Below are 20,847 nucleotides of genomic sequence, written 5' to 3'. Positions count from 1 at the left end.
GCATTTGGACAATTTTTGCCGAGTAGTGCAAATGACTGGGAGATTTATAATAGAAAAAGGCAGTCAAGAGAAAGGCAAAAGAGGGTGAATGAGAGTTGGGGTGAGAGAGTACCATTAAATTTTAGGGAGAATAAAAAGATATTTTGGAAGGAGATAAAGTGTGTAAGACAAGAGAACAAATGGGAACATCGGTGAAGGGGGCTAATGGGGAGGTATAAGTAGTGGTGAAGTGAGGAGGAGATGGAGTGAGTATTTTGAAGATTTGTTGAATGTGTTTGATGATAGAGTGGCAGATGTAGGGTGTTTTGGTCGGGATGGTGTGTGAAGTGAGAGGGTCGGGGGGAATGGTTTGGTTGAGAAATGAAGTGGTGAAATCCAACAAGGTGGCAGTTGAATTTATTATGAAAGGGGGTGACTGTTGTTGATTGGTTGGTAAGGATATTCATGGTATGCATGGATCATGGTGAAGTGCCTGAGGACTGGTAGAATGAATGTATAGTGCCATTATACAAAGGCAAAGAGTATAAAGGTGAGTGTTCATACTACAGAGGTCTAAGTTTGTTGAGTATTCCTGGCAAATTGTTTGGGAGGGTATTGATTGAGAAGGTGAAGACGTACAGAGCATCAGATTGGGGAGGAGCAGTGTGGTTTTATAAGTGGTAAAGGATGTGTGGTTCAGGTGTTTGCTTTAAAGAATGCGAGAAATACTTAGAAAAACATATGGATTTGTATGTAGCATTTATGGATCTAGAGAAAGCATATGATAGGGTTGATAAAGATGTTTTGTGGAAGGTCTTCAAAGTATATGGTGTGGGAGGCAAGTTGAGAAGCAGAGAAAAGTTTTTACCAAGGATGTAAGGCATGGGTACATGTAGGAAGAGAGTGGTTGCTTCCCTGAGGGTTGGTCTGTGGCAGGGGTGTTTGATGTCCCCATGGTTGTTTAATTTGTTAATGGATGGGGTGGTTAGGGAGGTAAATGCAAAAGTTTTGGAGAGAGAGAGGGGGTAGTATGTAGTCTGCTGAGGATGAAAGGGCCTGGGAAGTGAGCCTGATGTTCACAGATAGTACAGCTCTAGTGGCTGATTCTAACGAAAAACTGCAGAAGTTGGTGACTGAGTTTGGAAAAGGGTGTGAAAAGAGAAGATTGAAAGTAAATGTGAATGAGAGCAAGGTTATTAGGTTCGGTAGGGATGAGGGACAGGTTATTTGAAAGCCTTGCTGAGGAAGACAAATTTTTTTGCTTGTGAAATAAATCTATAGAGTGAGCAGAGATTCTGAGGTTAATACATAGGACTAAAAGCTGTTGTGGTTGAACTTAATTTAGACAATGAAAGCAATGTGTTTCACATTAGAAGTGTTGTAATACAAGTGGGATAAATGCAGAGTAGTATCCACTTGTCTTGCCTCATGGCAAGATCCTGTCATAGATATATCTTCCACACACTGTATCTTTCTTTTTGTACCTTCTATTACACTGCCATACAGATTTAACAAACAAAATATGTTGGGCCATTCTTCGTCTGTTTTCTTGCACTACCTCACTAATGCAGGAGAGGGCGATCAAGTATATAAAAAAATTTCACATTTTCGCTGTTAAAGTTGAAAAATAATACAAATGTACATGTATACAAATTTCATAAGCTTCACAGGGTTGCATTATAAAATATCAAACATAGGATGAAAAATACTTAAAAGATCCGTACCATTTCCAAAACCCATAGTTACATTTTTGTTCTACAAAGTTGAAAATGGTTCTCCTTATGACCAGGACCTACAGAACCATTAATTTATTTGTATGTTCTTGTGAAAGTATTCATAGCGAAATTTATACATCCCTAACTGCTGCTATAACTCATGGCATGTGGATATAGGACAAGCATTTCATTATTTCTGCAGAACCTGAAACTTGTTTCTCTTATTCCCAGTGTAGTCACAGCACACATTTGGGGAATGTTGCTACAATTAGCTGTAAATCTAGTGGAAGTACTGAACTGCAATGTCCCCACAATTTCATCAAAATAATATAAAGATCTTATATACCGAATTTTTCCTCGATTCAAAGTTATTTCTATCTGACTCCAAAGTGTTACCAAGTTTGTGGCATGCACTGAAAAGATTAGGTGAATCAATGAAGTTTTTCTTTTAAAAATTGAGACTGGCTGAGCATGGTGCGTTCAAAACTCAGTTTTCAGTATAAAGTTTCTGGTCATTTTAAAACAAAAATGTGTAGACAGGTCTAAATGGGGGGAAAAAAATCCCTTAAACTTTTAAAATCACAACCAGTACTCACTATGAATATGACAGTGCATCAGAAACAAAGAGTTTAAACAATGTGAAGCATCTAGGGTAAACCATGAAAAGGTCTGTTGGGCCTGGATGTGGATAGGGGGCTGTGGTTCCATGCATTATACATGACAGAGTCTGAGTGTGAATGAATGTGGCCTCCTTTGTCTGTATTTCCTGGTCCCATCTTGCTGAAGCAGGGGATGGTGATGCTGTTTCCTGTGGGGCGGGGTAGTGCCAGGAATGGATGAAGGCAAGCAAGTATGAATGTGTAATGCCCTGAAACCACAGCTCCCTATCCACATCCAGGCCCCATAGACCTTTCCATTGTTTACTACAAATGTTTCACATTCCCAGGTTCAGTCAATTGACAGCATGTCGACCTATATGATCTAAATTAAGGCAGGTGGTAAATTGCTGACATGTTGAATACAACTTCAGTGATATACCATACTTCAACCAGATTCAAGGTCAGTAGGGGTAGCCATGGACAGTTGCTAGTTGGGGAACACTGGATGCCAAGGAAGTAGCTGCTTTTGAATATCACCCAGCCTCTTATCTTTATGATTAATGTTTTGAGGACTTTTAAGTTTTATACAGATAGGTTCATGTGTATAGACTAACCATTTATAACAATTTATACGACAACATGAATAATACTTAAATAAGCCATGACGGATCACTTCAGCCAAGCATGCTAGAAGATGAAACATCCCAAATGCTTATGAATGTATCGGCATATTTACTTCTCTTGAGATTTACTGAGAGTAAATCCTGTACTGTGAGCCTTGAAATTTACTGAGAGTAAATCCTGTACTGTGACCAGTAGGCCATATATGGGACTCTCAATTTTTACCCCACAAAATAAAGCACAGAGCTTGTCATATGAAAGTTTGAGTAGGTTTAACAAAGAGAATACAGGTCTTCATGGTTTAGTGTTCAAACATACATCTTTATGGATGGTAAAAAAACCAAGGGCCAGTGCTATTCCATCATTTCTGCTCCCTCTCCTCCAGTCGGGTCATCTCCAATATGGAGATCGTCAAGCATTTCCTCCAAAGTGACTTCAGGAAGTTCTTCTAATTCACTCTCTATGTCAACTGCAACCTGTTTTGCTTTGTCACGGTATATGTTGACATTGCTCCGATACTGTGGATCTTCCTCCAAGTCTTCCAGGAAGTCCGTGTAATCCCTGATCAGAAAAAATATTTGGTTAACATTTTATAACTAGAAAAAATCAAGTTTTATAATGTATGACATTATTATTGGTGGTTAAAAATATATGGAGTAATAAGCCCATTTCTTCACTGCAAATGTTTAATTCATAACTGTTTTGAGCAAAGCCTAAGATGACTTGCTGGATTTACATTTTCACTGAAAATAGTACATGGACTACTTGTGGAAACCCTGAAAGGTCTAGCCAACCTCAGAACTATCTTCATATATCTCTGATGCCTGTTCCCTTCTGGAACTCCCTCAAGAAGGTAGCCACAACAATAGGGTCTCCATAACTAGTGAACTAAAGTACTGCTCCGTGGCTTTTTTTTTTTTCCCCTCGCTCTTAACTGGCCACTGGCAGAAGGCAAGCTTAGCACATTGTTTGCTGGGGATCCTGCCAAATGTTCCTCCTGACTACTACCTAATGTCCCTATCTCCTCCTACTACTACCTAATATTCCTATCTCCTACTACCACCTAATGTTCCTACCATTTTGCCAAAAGGCAGGGCTAGCACACATTGCTCACCACAAGAAAATCTAGTTACGAAGAATGAGCTATTTTGAGTTATAACATGTTATGTGTGACAAGGAGAAATTATGTTTGTGGACCTAATACCAATTGTCCACATGTGGGTGAGACAGAAAGAAAAGACAGCTACCTAGGTCAGAGGAGTGCAAGTTGACATCCAAGTGCTGGCTAACTACACAGCTGTCACTAATCCTCCTGATACCCCAGCAGGTAATTTTGGTAATATACCTCCCTGGTTGTTGGCTGCCTTCTCCCTACCAATATCTTTGTTGGTAGAAAAAATCCACAAGGCTCATGGAAACAATGAGAGGGTGTTTTTCCAAATAAAATCTTCACAGGCTTATTTCTCTTACTACCATTGTTTGTCACTATATCTGTTACCAATGAACCAAAGTTCTACTTACAGACATGATCTTAATAAAAGTATTACAGTCTGAATCTTTGCAATTATATGAAACCAATAAAAAAAGTGTGAATTATAAATGAGAGGAAACAAAGGAGCAACCAAAGGATCCTATGAAATTTCCATTCATCTATGAACTACTATAGAAAGATGAACTGGAGTAATGGTGCAAACTAAAGGGTTGTATGAATACAGAAGTAATCCATCCCTAAGGTTCTAGTTACAGTGAGGTCCAGCAGAAAATCTTCAGGAAGAATAATGCAAATCCAGCAAATGGTGGCAATGAATATAATGGCAAGAGCTAGGAGACTGCAAAGTGTATGGATCCCAGAAATTAGCACACAGGACGAAAGCTGATGAACATATAGACAAATCAAAGATTTTGAGGGAAACTTGTACATGGCTTATGATGCTAAATCACAGAATATGGTGGATTAAACTTTAGATGATATGAGCTTTCTTGGTGAATGGAACAGTTTACTGATAATCTACAATGGCCAGTAAATGCTGTGATTTACTATTAGGTAAAATATATCAGTCACATGATGAGGGATTTATTAAATACTGAGTGAGAACTTTTAACTTAAGGTAAAAGGCAGCATGCCAACAGTTAAACAGATGCTCCTGAAACTTGAGTGCAGCTTTGCTGAAAGGGCATTTACAAACTTGCTAAAAGAAGAAACTAAATATCTTGCCCTACAAATACTGAAAAAAACTTCAAGATTATCTGGGTTGATGTCTGATAAGCAAAGCAACCTTTCTCCATGCTTTAATTTTCAGACACGTGTTTGCACATCCAAACCTATAGTTTTACAGTTGCCATCTGTTCAGCTGCAAAAAATCACTGAAAGGTGGAAGGATACCATGAAGATCATTCATACTCAAACCTCATACTACTTTCTAGCAGCATCTGTCCTATGAACGACCAATGCAGCTATTAACGGTAAACAATTCAATAATCACAAGAGGAACATGCAACATAAGAAATCAAACTTACATATTCTGACTGCCAGTTTCATCATTCAAACCAAGATGCTTCAGTTTCCAACGACGACGCCTGTTGCGAACAGTCTTGTCAGCATATACTTTCTTCACAAGGACAACATCAGGAACCATATCCTGATTCATCTTTTCTATGTTAGTATCATTGACATTGGACATTCGAAGGTCAAAGCTGAAAGTAGGCATGCCTTTTAACAAAAAATTCTTGACAACATACACACACATATTATATATATATATATATATATATATATATATATATATATATATATATATATAATATATTATTTTTATATTTTTTTTTATTTATTTTACTTTGACGCCGTCTCCCGCGTTAGTGAGGTAGCGCAAGGAAACATGAAAGAATGGCCCAACCCACCCACATACACATGTATATACATACACGTCCACACACGCACATATACATATCTATACATCTGAATGTATACATATATATATATACACACAGACATATACATACACACACATGCACATAATTCATACTGTCTGCCCTTATTCATTCCCGTCACCGCCCCGCCACACATGAAATGACAACCCCCTCCCCCTGCATGTGCGTGAGGTAGTGCTAGGAAAAGACAACAAAGGCCACATTTGTTCACACTCGGTCTCTAGCTGTCATGTATAATGCACCAAAACCACAGCTCCCTTTCCACATCCAGACCCCACAAAACTTTCCATGGTTTACCCCAGATGTTTCACATGCCCTGGTTCAATCCATTGACAGCACATCGACCCTGGTATACCACATTGTTCCAATTCCCATGTCAGGGATGTAGCACCAGGAGACAGACAAAGAACAGCCCATCCACTCTGTTTTATTTATTTATTATACTTTGTTGCTGTCTCCTGCGTTAACAAGGTAGAGCAAGGAAACAGACGCAAGAATGGCCCAACCCATACACATCCACACTTGCATACCTATACATCTCAACATATACATATATATACACACACATACATATACATATATACACATGTACATACTTCATACTGTATGCCCTTATTCACTCCCGTCGCCACCCCACCACACATGAAATGACAACCCCCCCCCCCCCCCCTGCATGTGCACAAGGTAGCGCTAGGAAAAGACAACAAAGGCCACATTCGTTCATATTCACTCTAGCTGTCATGTAATAATGCACCGAAACCACAGCTCCCTTTCCACATCCAGGCCCCACAGAACTTAATTAGTGTCCTGAAGACCAGGGCTTCTGACCCAACTTCAGAGTCAATAATGACTCAATACTCTATGAAAGAAGGGCATGTAAACAAAAAGGATATGCAGAAACAAGTGAGCTACCATAATCTATATGGGTATAAGATAGCTCTAAAGATAATTGGAAATTCCTCTGGGGGTGGGAAGATGATCCATGTTCACTAAATGACACAATTAATGTATATATTGACTCGACTAAATGACAATATATACATATATCGACTAGATTAAATGACACAACACTTTTCATTATTACTAATTAAATAAATTATCAGGTTTCATACAGAATAATATGTAGGGCTTGACTATGAATGGCAGGGTTTGGTTCTAGTGCATTGAGAATGGAAACAAGTAAATGGAGCTATTGTTACAGTTACTGGCACTACCCCATTTATGAGTAAGCCTTTTCCAGTCAAACATCCCTTATTGATATCTTGATACATGACCACCCTATATTAATTGAAGTCAACAAAGGATGGATGGACAGAATGAAGAACAAGCATAAAAATTGAGAATAATTGTGTACTACCAAACGAGTAAATAGGGGACAAATAAAATTGAATACATACCCCAAAACAGTATCTCCTGGATTGATAAGGTGACCAATGTGTGTTCTACAGAAGATCATGTTGTTTGAGCCAAGTTCACTTGATCGCTGTACCCAAACCTCTGCTACCTTGTGCTGTTTAAAATTGTAAAAATCCTATCATGTTAATCTATTATATGTAAAATACTTGAAAGTAGCAATAGGGAAAGGGAATACTGCACACTCTAGAGGTTTAGAAGCATGCACTTGTCACCTATTTCCACATTTTCCTGTCAGTCACCATGTACCCAGGACCTAAGATTGAGAGTCGTGCACTTATAATGGAGACTCTGCAGGTACAGAGGAAAGGAATACACTGTGCCTTCCTAGCAATAGAACAGACCTACTATTACATAGGCTATTAATGGTACAATCAGTCAGTTGTATACTTAACCAGGAAAAGGAGTTAAATTGTCAGCTAATAATAGGAGCATTCCCATAAAGATCGTAGATGACAATGGAAGTGGATTAAGGGTTAAGTGTTCCATTGAATTCTTACTGTTAATATCTTAGTGACTCACTGATTAGTGCAATAACTATATAAGGTTTTCAAACTTGATAACCAACATTCATTACATTTCTTACTTATATAAATGAGTATTTAACAACCCAAAGTACTCATGTCCTTCCTTATTATTTACATCTTTTTAGCCTTCCTTTTTGTCCTGTGAATCCCTAAAATAATGCTACTGGCCCTTTATCTTACAATCAGCAAGAACTTTTCATACTTGACTGTCATTCCTCACGTTGGCATAGTAGCACCAGGAACTGACAAAGAAAGGCCACATCTGCTCACATCCATTCTCCAACTGTCATGTGTAATGCACCAAAACCACAGCTCCCTTTCCATAACTAGGTGCCACAAACGTTTCCTTGGACTTTAACTGATATAATACATTATCCATCTTAAATTTTCTACAACTGAAATACCTCCTATAAAATACATTCAATCATCCATACCTTATTAGAAATGTGACCTTGACCACTGAAGTACTTCACCTCTGCTTCACTTGTGCTCATCACAATAAACTCTGTTAATCTTTTAGATGTGCAAAGAGTGTTGAACGGTAGTCGCCAGAACACAGTACTACTGACGTCTGCCACTGTAAGCATAAATGTAGTTAGCTTAAAACTGATTACACAAGAGCAATGAATATACATACTGCAAACTGTTCCTTCTGACTGATAGGAAACAACCCAGATTTGGATGCACCTACGGGACTGTCCCTATTTTTTTCCATGATATGATATATGAAGTTTCTTAAGTTTCTGTGAATCATAAGGATTTACTGATCATAAACATTTTACATTTGAAATGGATAGTGCACTTCATCAGTAAGATTCAAATACTGTATCTTTTATATTCAAATATAAACAAAAGAATAAAAGATATTTTTGGCAATGGTGGCAAAATTTACACAAACTGCACATTCCCTCCCTCTCTCATGCCTACAGGGTAACCAAGAATGCTGGCACCCATACACATCCCCACCACCACACCTACCTATAACTTAGCCTTGAAACTGGCAGGAAATTTCAGTCTGTATGCTGTATGTATTCAACTAGGAAGGTTGTCTAGATACACATATAAGTGGGATGGTTTAATGATTAAAATCATTAAAACAGTGGAAAGAATATTTAGTATGGGAAATGCAATAAGCAGTGGAGGAAGTAAAGTGTTTTTAGATATCTGGGAGTGGATTTAGCAGTGGAGGGAACCATGGAAGCAGAAGCGAGTCACAGGGTGGGGAGGAGGTGAAGGTTCTGGGAGCATTGAAGAAGCTGTGGAAGGTGAGAACGTTATCTTGGAGCAAAAATGGGTACGTCTGAAGGAATAGTGGTTCCAACAATGTTATATGGTTTTGAGGCATGGGCTATAGACAGGGTTGTGCAGAGTGTGGATGTGTTGGAAATGAAATGTTTGAGGACAATATGTGGTGTGAGGAGGTTTGATCGAGTAAGTAATGAAAGGGTAAAAGAGATGTGTGGAAATAAAGAGTGTGGTTGAGAGAGCAGAAGAGGGTGTGTTGAAATGGTCTGGCATATGGAGAGAATGAGTGAGAAAAGATTGACAAATAGGATGGATATATGAGTCAGAGGTGGAGGGAACGAGAAGCAGGAGACCAAATTGGAGGTGGAAAGATGGAGTGAAAAAGATTTTGAACGATCGGGGGCCTAAAAATACAGGAGGTTGAAACGTGTGCAAGGAATAGAGTGAATTGGAATGAAATGGTATACTGGGGTTGACCTGCTGTCAATGGATTGAACCAGGACATATGAAGCGTCTGGGGTAAATCATGGAAAGTTTTGTGGGGTCTGGATGTGGAAAGGGAGCCGTGGTTTGGGCGCATTACACGACAGCTAGAGAATGAGTGTGAACGAATGTGGCCCTTTTTGTCTTTTCCTAGTGCTACCTCGCACACGTAGGGTGTGTGTGTATGTGTTTTGCTGTTTTATGTGTGTTGGGGTTGCGATGAGAATAAATGAAGGCAGCAAGTATGAATATGTACATGTGTATATATGTATATCTGTATACATTGAAACGTATAGGTATGTATATGTGTGTGAGGGCATTTATGTATATACATGTGTATGTGGGTGGGTTGGACCATTCTTTTGTCTGTTTCCTTGCGCTACCTTGCAAACGCAGGAGACAGCAATTAAGTATAATAAAAAACAAAATAGTAATTATTCATAAAAATGAAATCTTGGTTTTCCTTCAATACACTAAAACACTATAACAGTTCTAATTAGTTATACTAGAAATATATAAAAATTCAATCCATTACTCCTTTGAAATTTATACTACAAAGAAAGGCCACATCTACTCACATCCATTCTCTAACTGTCATGTGTATTGCACCAAAACCACAGCTCCCTTTCCACAACTAATATTAGTTCAGAAAAAGGCTTTCAAGATACAGACTAAAAGAAAAATCAATATATGTACTTTCTACCACTTACTTTAGTTGACACTTTTTGAACCTCTCCCATCATGAAAACCATCACAAACACACCTTAAATATCTCTCTATCTTGCTTCTGATTTCCCTGTATTTCTTTTACATCATCCTTACACTATACTTTTTAACATAGAAATTTCAACATACACTGAGCAGACGAGGGGTCGATTAATCCAATGTGGTTGGTGACACGGCGAACAACACATATCTGTCCAATGCCACCAAGCTGATGGGCTAGTCTGGGGGGCAGGCAGACCACACTGTCTTTGCAAACAGCCACAATTTCAACACTACAAAAGACAATAAATAAAGAATTAGATTTACTGGAGCTACCACAATTAGCAGAAGAGGGTGTGTTGAAGTGGTTTGGACATATGGAGAGAATGAGTAAGGAAAGATTGATAAAGAGGATATTGTGTCAAAGGTGGAGGGAACAAGAAGCGGGAGACCACATTGGAGGTGGAAGAAGATAAAAAGATTTTGAGCGATTGGGGTCTCAACATACAGGATAGTGAATAAAGTGAATTGGAACGATGTGGTATACCAGGGTCGACGTACTGTCAATGGACTGAACCAGGGCATGTAAAGCATCTAGGGTAAACCATGGAAAGGGATGTGGATAGGGAGCTGTGGTTTGGGTGCATTACACATGACAGCTAGAGATTTAGTGTGAACAAATGTGGCCTTTTTTGTTTGTTTTCCTGGTGCTACCTCGTGGAGGCAGGGGGGTAACGATGCTGTTTCATGTGGGGCAGGGTAGCACCGGGAATGGATGAAGGCAAGCAAGTATAAATATGTACATGTTTATATATGTATATATGCGTATATTGCATTTATTTATATATATGTGTATACGAAGGGATGGGCCATTCTCCATCTGTTTCCTGGCGCTACCTCACTGACGTAGGAAATGGTGATCAGGTATAATAAAAAAATAAGATATATTAAAAAGCCACAGTGACATCACACAGCCATACCTCCCATCTACATGTATCCCAAAACTTTCACTCAGCGCTCCATCCACTCTTACACATGCATTTTCTTCTCTATAGAAGCTTTTACACCATCCAGTAGTTCTCCCCTGCACCATATATCCTTAGCACATCCCACAAATCTTTCCACTCGATTTTGTCATACGCTTTCTCCAGATCCATAAAAGTTGCATACAACTTTTTTCCTATTGTAAATGCTTTTCCAAGGTTATCTTTACGACAAAAATCTGGTCCACCCATCCCCTACTTTTCCTAAAACCCTCTAGCTCTTCACTTATTATTGATTCAGTCACTTCCATCACTCTGTCAATTAATATCCTTGCATAAACATTTCCTGGTGTACTTAACAGACTTATTCCCCAATAATTGCTCCATACATCCTTAGCACCTTTTCCTCTGAATAAAGGAACAATAATAGCATTCATGCAATCCTCATGCAGAATCTTCTGTTTCCATGCTAAATTACATATATGATGCATCCTTTTCATAACGCTTTCTCCTCCATATTTCAGCATTTCAACCATAATCCCATTAAATTCAGGTGTCTTTCCTACCTTCAGCCTCATTATTGCTATTCTTATCTCCTGTTTTGCTGTAGGCCCTGCAAAATTATCCTCTTCCTTCTGTCCATGTAACAAATAATGCCTCCTCTTCTCACACATTCAACAATTCTTCAAAATACTCTTTCCATCTTCCTTTCACTTCCTCCTCTTGATTCAGCAATTCCCCTTCCTTACTTCTCACATCAACATTTCCATTCTTACATCCACCTCTTTCCTTTTTCACCTCCTTCCAATATAGTTTCTTATTATTCCAAAAATTTTCACTTAACATTCTTCAAAAATCTTCATCTATTCTTTCTTTGCTTTCCTCTATCAGCTTCTTAATATTACACTCAAGTATTTTGCATTCTTCCCTCCTCCTTTGCTGAACTTCCACTGGTACATTCCTATTGAGAAATCCACCATATGCCTTCTACTCTTCCACAGCATTTCTAATCTCTTCTGTCCATCATGCATTGCCCTTTTCATTCCTCTATCTCACTACCTTGTATCCAACTACTGATTCTACAACTTTTATCAGTATTTCTCAAAACCTTTTAAACACCTAATTCACACATGACTGCATTCCTAAATTCACTGCACTTCCATCTAAGCTTTCAGTTACCTTTCTTTCATACTCCTCCCTATATTTTTCCTGATTCATCTTTTTGCTTGCCAACACTTTTACCTCTCCATTCTTCCTTACACCATACCTCCACATCTTCCTGATCCTTGTCCTAACAAGAACCATGAAATGGTCAGAGTCTCCAAAGAATCATCTTACGACTCTGGCATCCAGCACGGCCTTTTCTCAATCTTTCACCCATTGCATCATAAACAATCAAAGCCTTTTGCTCTTCTCTTCCATCATTTCCCATCCATGTATATCTGTGGATCATCTTAAGCTGAAGAAGGTGTTTGCAAGGAATAAACCCCTCTCAGCATAAATATCCACAAAATAGTTTCCATGTGAGTACTCACATAGCTTCCCGAGATCTGTAAAAGCACCATAGAAGGTACTCATAATGTAAGAGGGTACAGTACAGTACCAATCCTTTACAGTTTTGTGATATGTCTATAATAATGATGAAAAACTGACCCTCTGAATTACTGGACAGAAATCTAATGACTTACCTAAAAGTAAATTTATAGTTATAGGTATTGGAGTTCAAATCTTGGGATATAAGCTTCTTGGATTGTGTCCAACGACAAGGAACAACAGATGTGAGAAAATCGATCATCTGTCTTGCACCCTGTTCATTGGCAAAGTAGAAATCTAAGCCCTCTGAAAATATAAAAATGCAAGGTATAAGAGCCTTGAAAACCCTGAAGAAATTAGGGTAAATGCTGGGTAGTTGTTTGTCATGGAGGTATGCAACAATACTATGATTACAATGTCTCTGTCAGGTGCAATTAATGTAAGAAAAACACTAAATCTGTACATCTAAAACATTCAAACATTACCATAATAACTCTGATGAACTTTCCAAACAAGCTCATTTCACAGAAAAAGAACTTATCAAAGCTTTTAATTTTTGTTTTATGTTTGTTTGCATTTCCAGCAATAGCAAGGCAGCTTCAGTAGCTTAACCTTGGAGGAAAACATCTCACTTTGCTCCTTCTGTTCCTACTTTGAAATTGTGATAGTAAACAAGGAAAGGGTTCCCAGGCCTGCCCACCCCTAGCCCATCTAATTCACTTCTTGCAAAATGCCCTTGTCAGCCATCTATCTATATCCCTGATGCCCATTCCTCTCAGGAACTCCCTCAAGGGGGCGGTCACATCAAAAGTTTCCATAACTGGTAAACTTCTGTGCTAATTCTTAATCTTTAATGCTCACCCTTAACAAAATACTGGATGAGGGCAACTCTTAACAGAGTTTTCAGAAGCTTCTACCTAAATTTCCTGCCGACTTCTTAATGCATCTACCTAATGTTACAAACTACTACTACTACCTAATGCTCCTAATATTCATACCTACTACCTCGATTTATTGCCCTATCATTTTGCCAAAAGGAAGGGCTAGCACACAGCGCTCACTGCATAAAAATCTAAAGTTACAAAGAATGAGCTGTGTGAGTTAAAGTGTTGTATATGACAAGAGAATGTATGTTTGTGCACAGAATGCAAGGGTTCCATGTGTGGGTAAGGGACAAAGAAATGAAACCTACCTGGATCAGATGAGTGCAAGTTAACAACCAATGAAGTGCTGGCTCACTATGCAGCTATTTGGGTATAACAGAATTCTTTCTCTCATCCCCAGGACATGAGGTTTTATTATTCATTTTTATTTACCATTATATTTTGCTTTGTCGCTGTCTCCCGCGTTAGCGAGGTTGCACAAGGAAACAGACGAAAGAATGGCCCAATACACCTCTAACTTACTAATTATACATCTCCCATGTGTATAAAGTACACCATGGACTGCTAGAAATTTAAATTTAAACAAATATTAAATGTTGAGCATGCTAAGATGGTAAGTTTGTCCTTAGATTATTTGAATCCTGTGGGGTCTTCTTCGTCTTCTGTTGTTAGTGTTTCCCTAGGTGTGCATCACCAGAGTAATGCAGTCTCATCTGCATTATACACCAGCTCAGGACTGAGGTGCTCGTCAGCTACGAGTTTTGCAAATTCGTCAACATACTCAAAAGCTCCTTCGTGGTTTGCAGACCGCTTTTCTCCACACACTTTATTAATGGAAATTCCATGACACTTCTTGAATCTTTGAAGCCATTCTTTGCTGTAGTCATGCTCATGTTGTAACTTAAGTTGTTTATGGAACAACTTAGCTTGGTCTATTACCATGCTACCTGACAAGTCCACTCCATCACTCTGACGCTGTCGAAACCATTCCATCATCACTTGACCGTGCTCAGTACTCTTACCATCTTTCATAGTTTTTCTAATCGTCATTTGCTTCTTGGATAGCTGTCTGCATAGAATTTAAATACTTTTCCATTTGTTTCTTTATATCATAAACAGTTGATGAGCCAATACTGTAGATGTCATACAGCTTACACACTGAAACACCACAGTCCATATGGATTGATGTTTACATATGAGACAACGACTGACACTCTCATATGTCTTAGAAGCCATAGCTAGGGTTAAATTTAAGCAAAATAAGTTAAGAATCTCACAGAATTGCGGTACCACCACCAAGTGCAGTGTAAAGAATGTAAATAAGCGTACCCTACACACAATGCCATCTGTGGCCGCCCAGTAAACTAGCCTGGTGGCTGCGGTAATTTCAAGTTTCCTCACATAATTTTGGTCCGGACTAAAGGAGGCGCTGAACCATCAGTTGCTGGAAAATTGGTAGTGTACCTGTATGAGACAATCAGGTTTATGTGCGAGTGCCTTGCTGATAGCTCAAAAATAATACCATATAACTCTTCATTAAGGTAGTCCCAACATTCATAGTACAATCTGTATGCAGAATATTCTTAAACATTCTAAAAAAATTTGTTCCACAAGTTTGTTCTTCATTAACTAGAACATAAAATTTTCTAAATCTTTACTTTTACCTTTCTCTCCCAGGAACCCCTTCTATGCACTTCCAGCAGCACTCAGGAAGCCAACCACATTAACCTGCTGGGTCCACAGATTACATAGTATTGTGACAATGTGTAAGTCTAAGCGAGATAGGTGAGTGCAGAACAATTTATATGTAAGTGTTCAGTGTCTTCAGTATGGAATTTTCATCTTGGACATCTGGGATATGGTGAACTGCAGTTTGTAATGTTGCAAAGATGGAAAGTGTCCTGAGTATGTAAGAGAAAGCATAACTTTCATATAGCTGGTGAATGTGGTGTTCAAGTGAGTGCATGTCTGGTGAGGTGGCCTTTATGACTGAAGTGGGAGAGCAGCTGTTTAGTATATGTCAGGTCATTTTGGTGTGTATATGCTTTGTCAAGTTATTTCACTATGTATATGTTTTGTCAGCGTTGTTTGTTGAGGGTAGGGAGACAGAGGTAGGCTTTCAATTCTACTTGGGTTTGGCTGTTACGAATAGACTGGATTGGATGGGCAGGGTTTAGTGCTGTTGCAAAGAACTGGGTGCCAAGCATACTGAACCGGAATTGTATGGTAGTGGAAGATCTTTTTGTTGTTTCTAAGTAAGATGATATACAACTCAATCCGGTGAAACACTGTTTGTGTGTGCTATATGCTTTCTGGTTTATGCCATCTTGGAAAAACATTAGAAGTTGCTTAACATTAGTTTTGTAGCATTCACCTATCTCTCAGTTTTGGAGTCAACTAGAGAGGCTAGCTTGGTTGCCTGCAATCCTTATCTGAAGACTGAAAAACCTTTAAGCAAAAAATATTTCTCACCATGAACTGTTTTGATGCCTATGGTCTTCTCGTGAGCTCTGTGTTTCAGGATCAACTGTTCAAGGTAGTAAAAAGTCCGCTTGTGGTCTGCCTTCTGTCGTACCTAGAAATTTTTTTATACTCCGATAAAACTCTTTGCTTATCATGAAAATGCAAGTATTTCAGTTCTCATACAGCACAAACACATACATGATTTCTTGTCCAAATTTCCTGGGACCAAAGAGTGTTTAGATTCAGGATATGTTGGGGCTATAAATACAAATCTTTCTGGAGGAATCTTCTGTTTTTAACATTGTTAAAATATCACGGTGAAAGTACTCTTATTGAAGAATGCAACTAGTAGCAGTAAGAGTGATACCCTTGCATCTGGCAGCCACAAACAAAAACACATGGCAACATGAGAAGAAATAAGATGCAATTTTAATGGAAATTGGCAGTAAAAGGTAATATGATAATGATGGTCTTGAAGCTTTACTTTGGCCCTGTAACGACAGTTACATTGTGATAACAGAATCATGACTTTTAGGCTGACAAATTCATAACCTGTATGGCTATTCTAATGCTGACTGTTAGCACACTTTGGGGTAAACAGTTTATATGTCAATCAACATACACAACAACATCCAAAACTAATAACAACTGTATAGCATATCAGCCCAACAGTATGGTGCCATGAAAATTTTAAGTATCATATAGTACTTGCTTAAGAATTCATAAACAAATTTGCTTGATAATAAGTAATGCTCATAAGTGGAGTATGAGTAATCCCAAAGCTTTAGCAGTTGACAGTTGACTTCAGTGACAAACATATGAAACGTAATACTTCAAATGATTTCTTTAAAAATAAAAAACTGATTATTATCAATAAGAAATGCTCTATAGCAACTACAAATCAATGTACCCCTTGAAAATTAAGAAAACGAATTCTTGAACTACATACCTGCACAACTGACCGCCAAAAATCCTTGGCTTCAACTCTATGACAGTCATCACACATTTGGCCTGTCACAACAAACTCTACAATAAACTCCTGCTGAAGGACTGCTCCAGCCTGGATCTCCTTCTGCACTGAAAGTTTCACCTGAAAGTAAATACAATTCATTTAATGTAAAATTTTATTCCACAAGCATTATGATACCTATATCCCATCTAAACAGTGCAGGTCAAGAGCCCCCCCTTTTTTTGTTTTTGTTTGGCTGCATGTACAGTCTCACCATCCATTTATAATTTATGATACATCATCTTTTCTCTTCAGCAGATATTGCCCCTACTCTCATTTCAAACCTTTGTCAATAAACTTTAAATTCAGATATAAATAACTTTTGTTTTCCAATGCCTGCTCACTTTTCCAACCTCTAAGTGCTCGTAACAGATAAATGAACATTTAAGGGAAAATTCTTGCTTTTAGGACAAAAAAAATAATTAAGAATCATTGGCATCTGTGCCTCATGCATATTAAAAGGTTTTCCAAAGAGGAGAGAGGGAAAGGATAGGAAGGGAGACTAATCAGACACTCATAATGTTCTATCCAATTATAATGGAATGGTTTTCATCTATCTTGATAGATAGACAGATAAATAACTTTTCATTCTTCAAAAAATGAAAGGAAAATTTAGTTTCAATTTACAGTTATCTAGTGCAGCATGATCATAAATATCAAGTATGGACATTTTTACAAATAAACAGTTTTGAAAATCTCAATATCTAACAAGGCTCAATCCTCATGAACATAATGCGAGTTGTAAGCATTTAAAAAAGCATAAGTATGGAAAACAGTCACTGATATTAAACAGGTATGATGACAAGTTTACCATTAATAAACATGATACAAGAAATGCTTTATTATCCAGCAACGGCTTGACCTAAATAGTGTCACAGGTGAAAATGTGCTGGTTGCACAAGCACTTTCCTTAGTTATTCTATTGAAAATTTTGTGGACTTAATAATACAGTGATGTAATTCTGTAACTATAATGAATAAAAAGTTTTACATTATGGTATAGGTAGGACTTATCATTTCAGTCTGAACCATTCATAGAGTATGGTGTCTCTGCTCCAAATTGACTTTTGCTTATCTTTCACTTAGCAACATCTTCCTTCTGATTCTGTTTCAGCAGAATACTTTCATCAAGCATCAAGAACATGCCAAAACATAGTGGATAAAATCAGGATACCATCTGAAGTGGGTGTTATTAGAAAACTTAGATGCAACAGCTTTCCAACTGGATGAAAGCCTTATAATAAAGCTTTTACTATTTTCATATCATTCCATTTTTTTATATTACTACCCAATAAGAATACTGATTATCAGTGTCATCAATTTTTCATCTCCATGTTATTACAAACGAGGGAGGCATGCAAGGACAGGGATAAGTAGTCTCTCTTCTGCCATGGCCATTCCATCAAGTTCCCATAGGAAAAGGTTATTAGAGATACCAATAGACAGATATACAAATTATATCACAACTGTAGAAAAGTTTTGGAGAACAAAAATCATTTAGTTTCTTATGACTATATACAAAGTAACAAATGCAACAACTACCTTAACCCTTTTCGAATGAGGCTCAGTCCAAACAAATCCTGCATCAACCAAACGCACTTTGTTTAGCCCTTTCATCTTTTTCAAGCATAATCTCAAGAGTTCCTTTGATTCTAATGCAGCAGGAATCCATGTCGCAGGGGGATCTAGGTATCTCTCGCATCCTCGGCAAAAATAAAGTGAGCCCTGCTTTGGGATTCCCTCAGAGATGTCATTCCGGGCTCGAATACAGGCAATACATCGATTTGTGGGATTTGGTTGAATCGGGGCACCACAATCACAACACAAGCTGAAGAAAAAAATTCTGTTAATAAACATTATGTACAGATTACAGCTCTAACTGTAAGTCAGCACATCTATTCAAAATCCCATGCACCTTCCCAGAGAATAAAGCAAAGAAATTTAAGCTGAAGCCCTGCACACTCCATGATTATATTAGGGGAAGATCCATATCCCAACCAATGAATGTAAACAAAATGACTATTTTCACAAAAAACCAGTAGTATGTTTCAATAAACTCAAACTAATACACTGTAAATAACAGTCCTTGCTGCTGTTCATTCTGACTTTAAAATCTTTTGAAAAAAAGCAAAAAAACAGCAGGAAAATATCAACATACTGAACTGTCTATCATATTTTAACCACATGAACTGCAATTAGCACAGTACACTATAGCTAACATTATCCACTGAAAGCATGCCAAAGCAGAATGTGGTGGAACCACAAGGGTAACTCTTCCATTAAAGGTTATTCTATTTTTCAAAAAATTTGTAAAACATTAACAGAACCTTTGAAAACTTTCCTAGCCTTTGAAATTTACATTCATGTGTAGCATAATACTTGAATTATACTGGTCACGTCGAAGACTATGAGTATTGCATGCATCCTACTGACTGCCAACAAACAGAAGAAAGACTGAGCAGCCGTGTGTGATCCCAACTAAAGACTAATTTACGGCTGGTATTTTCTAATCTAATTGCATAACACCATGACACCTTTTATAACACTCTTGCAGCTGCTAGGCAGCACTACTGTCAGCAGCAGGGAAAGTATGGACTCCTTTGTAGTGAAAAAGTTCTCTAAGACAAATTTTTTTTTTTTTTGTCCAATGATGATGATACAACCTAGTTAAAGGTAACTTTTCATTTGTGGAATAACCACATGCAGGTGGGGTCCAGTTAGTAAAGTCTAAAGTTGATATATTTCTACAACAGCTACATTTCCGCTACTTAGAAGAGCTAAGTGAAACTTTCACAGGCACTACTGATTTTCAACAAGTGTTGTCCCTACTTCTACATTACTTTAACTCCAAATTTTCCCAAATACAAAACCGTCAATACTATCACCTTTCTTGATATCTTTCTGTAAATCAAACTGTTTAAAATCAGGGCCCAAATCATGCTTCACAAATTAGTACATAAATTTGATGCTAAACTTAGTGCATAACAGAATCACTCAATATTCATAACAAATAGTGATGTAGGACTTATCTAACTACCAACAGAACCAATATATCACTAAACCTCAATTAATAGCTTGAAATGGTCATAGAAGTAATGGAAGACGAAATCCGTCTCCAGCAGGGGAATGCCTGGCCTCTCATCTTGTGTCGTTATTGCCAACATATGATACCAAGTGTCTGGATCTCAATCATGGGTGGAACTGGTATATTTTGACGAGAATATTGAACAATAAGATACATATATGGACCATTAAAGTCAGGAAACGTTTGCATTAGTTCTGAGGCTTCTGAATTGAGTTTATTAGGCTATACTTATTTTGCCTTTCACAAACCTGCCATATATCCAGTTCTTTCATAGTTATTTACCATAACTTACATATTTCCTGTTGTTGGTTGGATTGGAGCGATGTATTCCATTCTCCCGTAGTCACCGCAAACGATCTAGTTCTTAAAAATAAGAGTTAATATGGCCTTGTTTGGTTGTCAAAACTAGCAATTACACGAGTCTACCAATCTGGTAGTCTCCTGCGAGGCTGCCAACCAAATCACAACCAATATAAAACTAGCGAATGAAATAGTCAGCAAACACACCACAGAAAATAAGAATAACGCTCTCCGTATGGAAGAAATATACTATTTTCTCTAATAGCTTTTGTTCATGCTTTCTGAATTATATATCAAGGTGACAATGTTTGCATAAAAGACTTAGACTATATAATTAAAAAGATTTTGACTAAAAAGTAGATGATCTGCTAAA

At 37.9% G+C, this 20,847-nt stretch overlaps 1 protein-coding gene and 1 long non-coding RNA gene across 2 annotated transcripts; one reads left to right on the top strand and one right to left on the bottom strand.

The window, feature by feature from the left end:
* Positions 1–3,201: 3,201 nt before the first annotated feature.
* Positions 3,202–20,654, bottom strand: Nmd3 (60S ribosomal export protein NMD3). Its single transcript, XM_071672552.1, has 10 exons — positions 20,467–20,654; positions 18,632–18,917; positions 17,031–17,171; positions 16,091–16,193; positions 12,890–13,040; positions 10,369–10,511; positions 8,220–8,362; positions 7,243–7,355; positions 5,432–5,608; positions 3,202–3,475 (listed from the first exon to the last, which is right to left on the bottom strand). The coding sequence occupies exons 1-10, from the start codon at positions 20,505–20,507 to the stop codon at positions 3,268–3,270; spliced, it is 1,506 nt and encodes a 501-aa protein (XP_071528653.1). The 5' UTR covers positions 20,508–20,654; the 3' UTR covers positions 3,202–3,267.
* LOC139754774 (uncharacterized) lies at positions 15,294–18,355 on the top strand. The gene is made up of 2 exons (XR_011713952.1): positions 15,294–15,403; positions 18,207–18,355. It is a non-coding gene; the product is annotated as an uncharacterized lncRNA (long non-coding RNA).
* Positions 20,655–20,847: the final 193 nt, after the last annotated feature.

The sequence above is a fragment of the Panulirus ornatus genome, chromosome 17, assembly GCF_036320965.1.
Source record: "Panulirus ornatus isolate Po-2019 chromosome 17, ASM3632096v1, whole genome shotgun sequence".
Classification (NCBI taxonomy): Eukaryota; Metazoa; Arthropoda; class Malacostraca; order Decapoda; family Palinuridae; genus Panulirus; species Panulirus ornatus.
The sequence above is the reverse complement of the archived record's forward strand: the minus strand, read 5'-3'. Positions and strand labels throughout refer to the sequence as shown.

Coding starts and splice junctions, on each gene's coding strand:
- Nmd3 (XM_071672552.1), bottom strand. CDS start 20,507: ATGGAATACATCGCTCCAATCCAACCAACAACAGGAAATAT. Junction 13,041..16,090: donor AGGCATCAAAACAGTTCATG/GTGAGAAATATT, acceptor TTATATTTTCAG/AGGGCTTAGATTTCTACTTT. Junction 5,609..7,242: donor CCAGGAGATACTGTTTTGGG/GTATGTATTCAA, acceptor GCCTACTTTCAG/CTTTGACCTTCGAATGTCCA.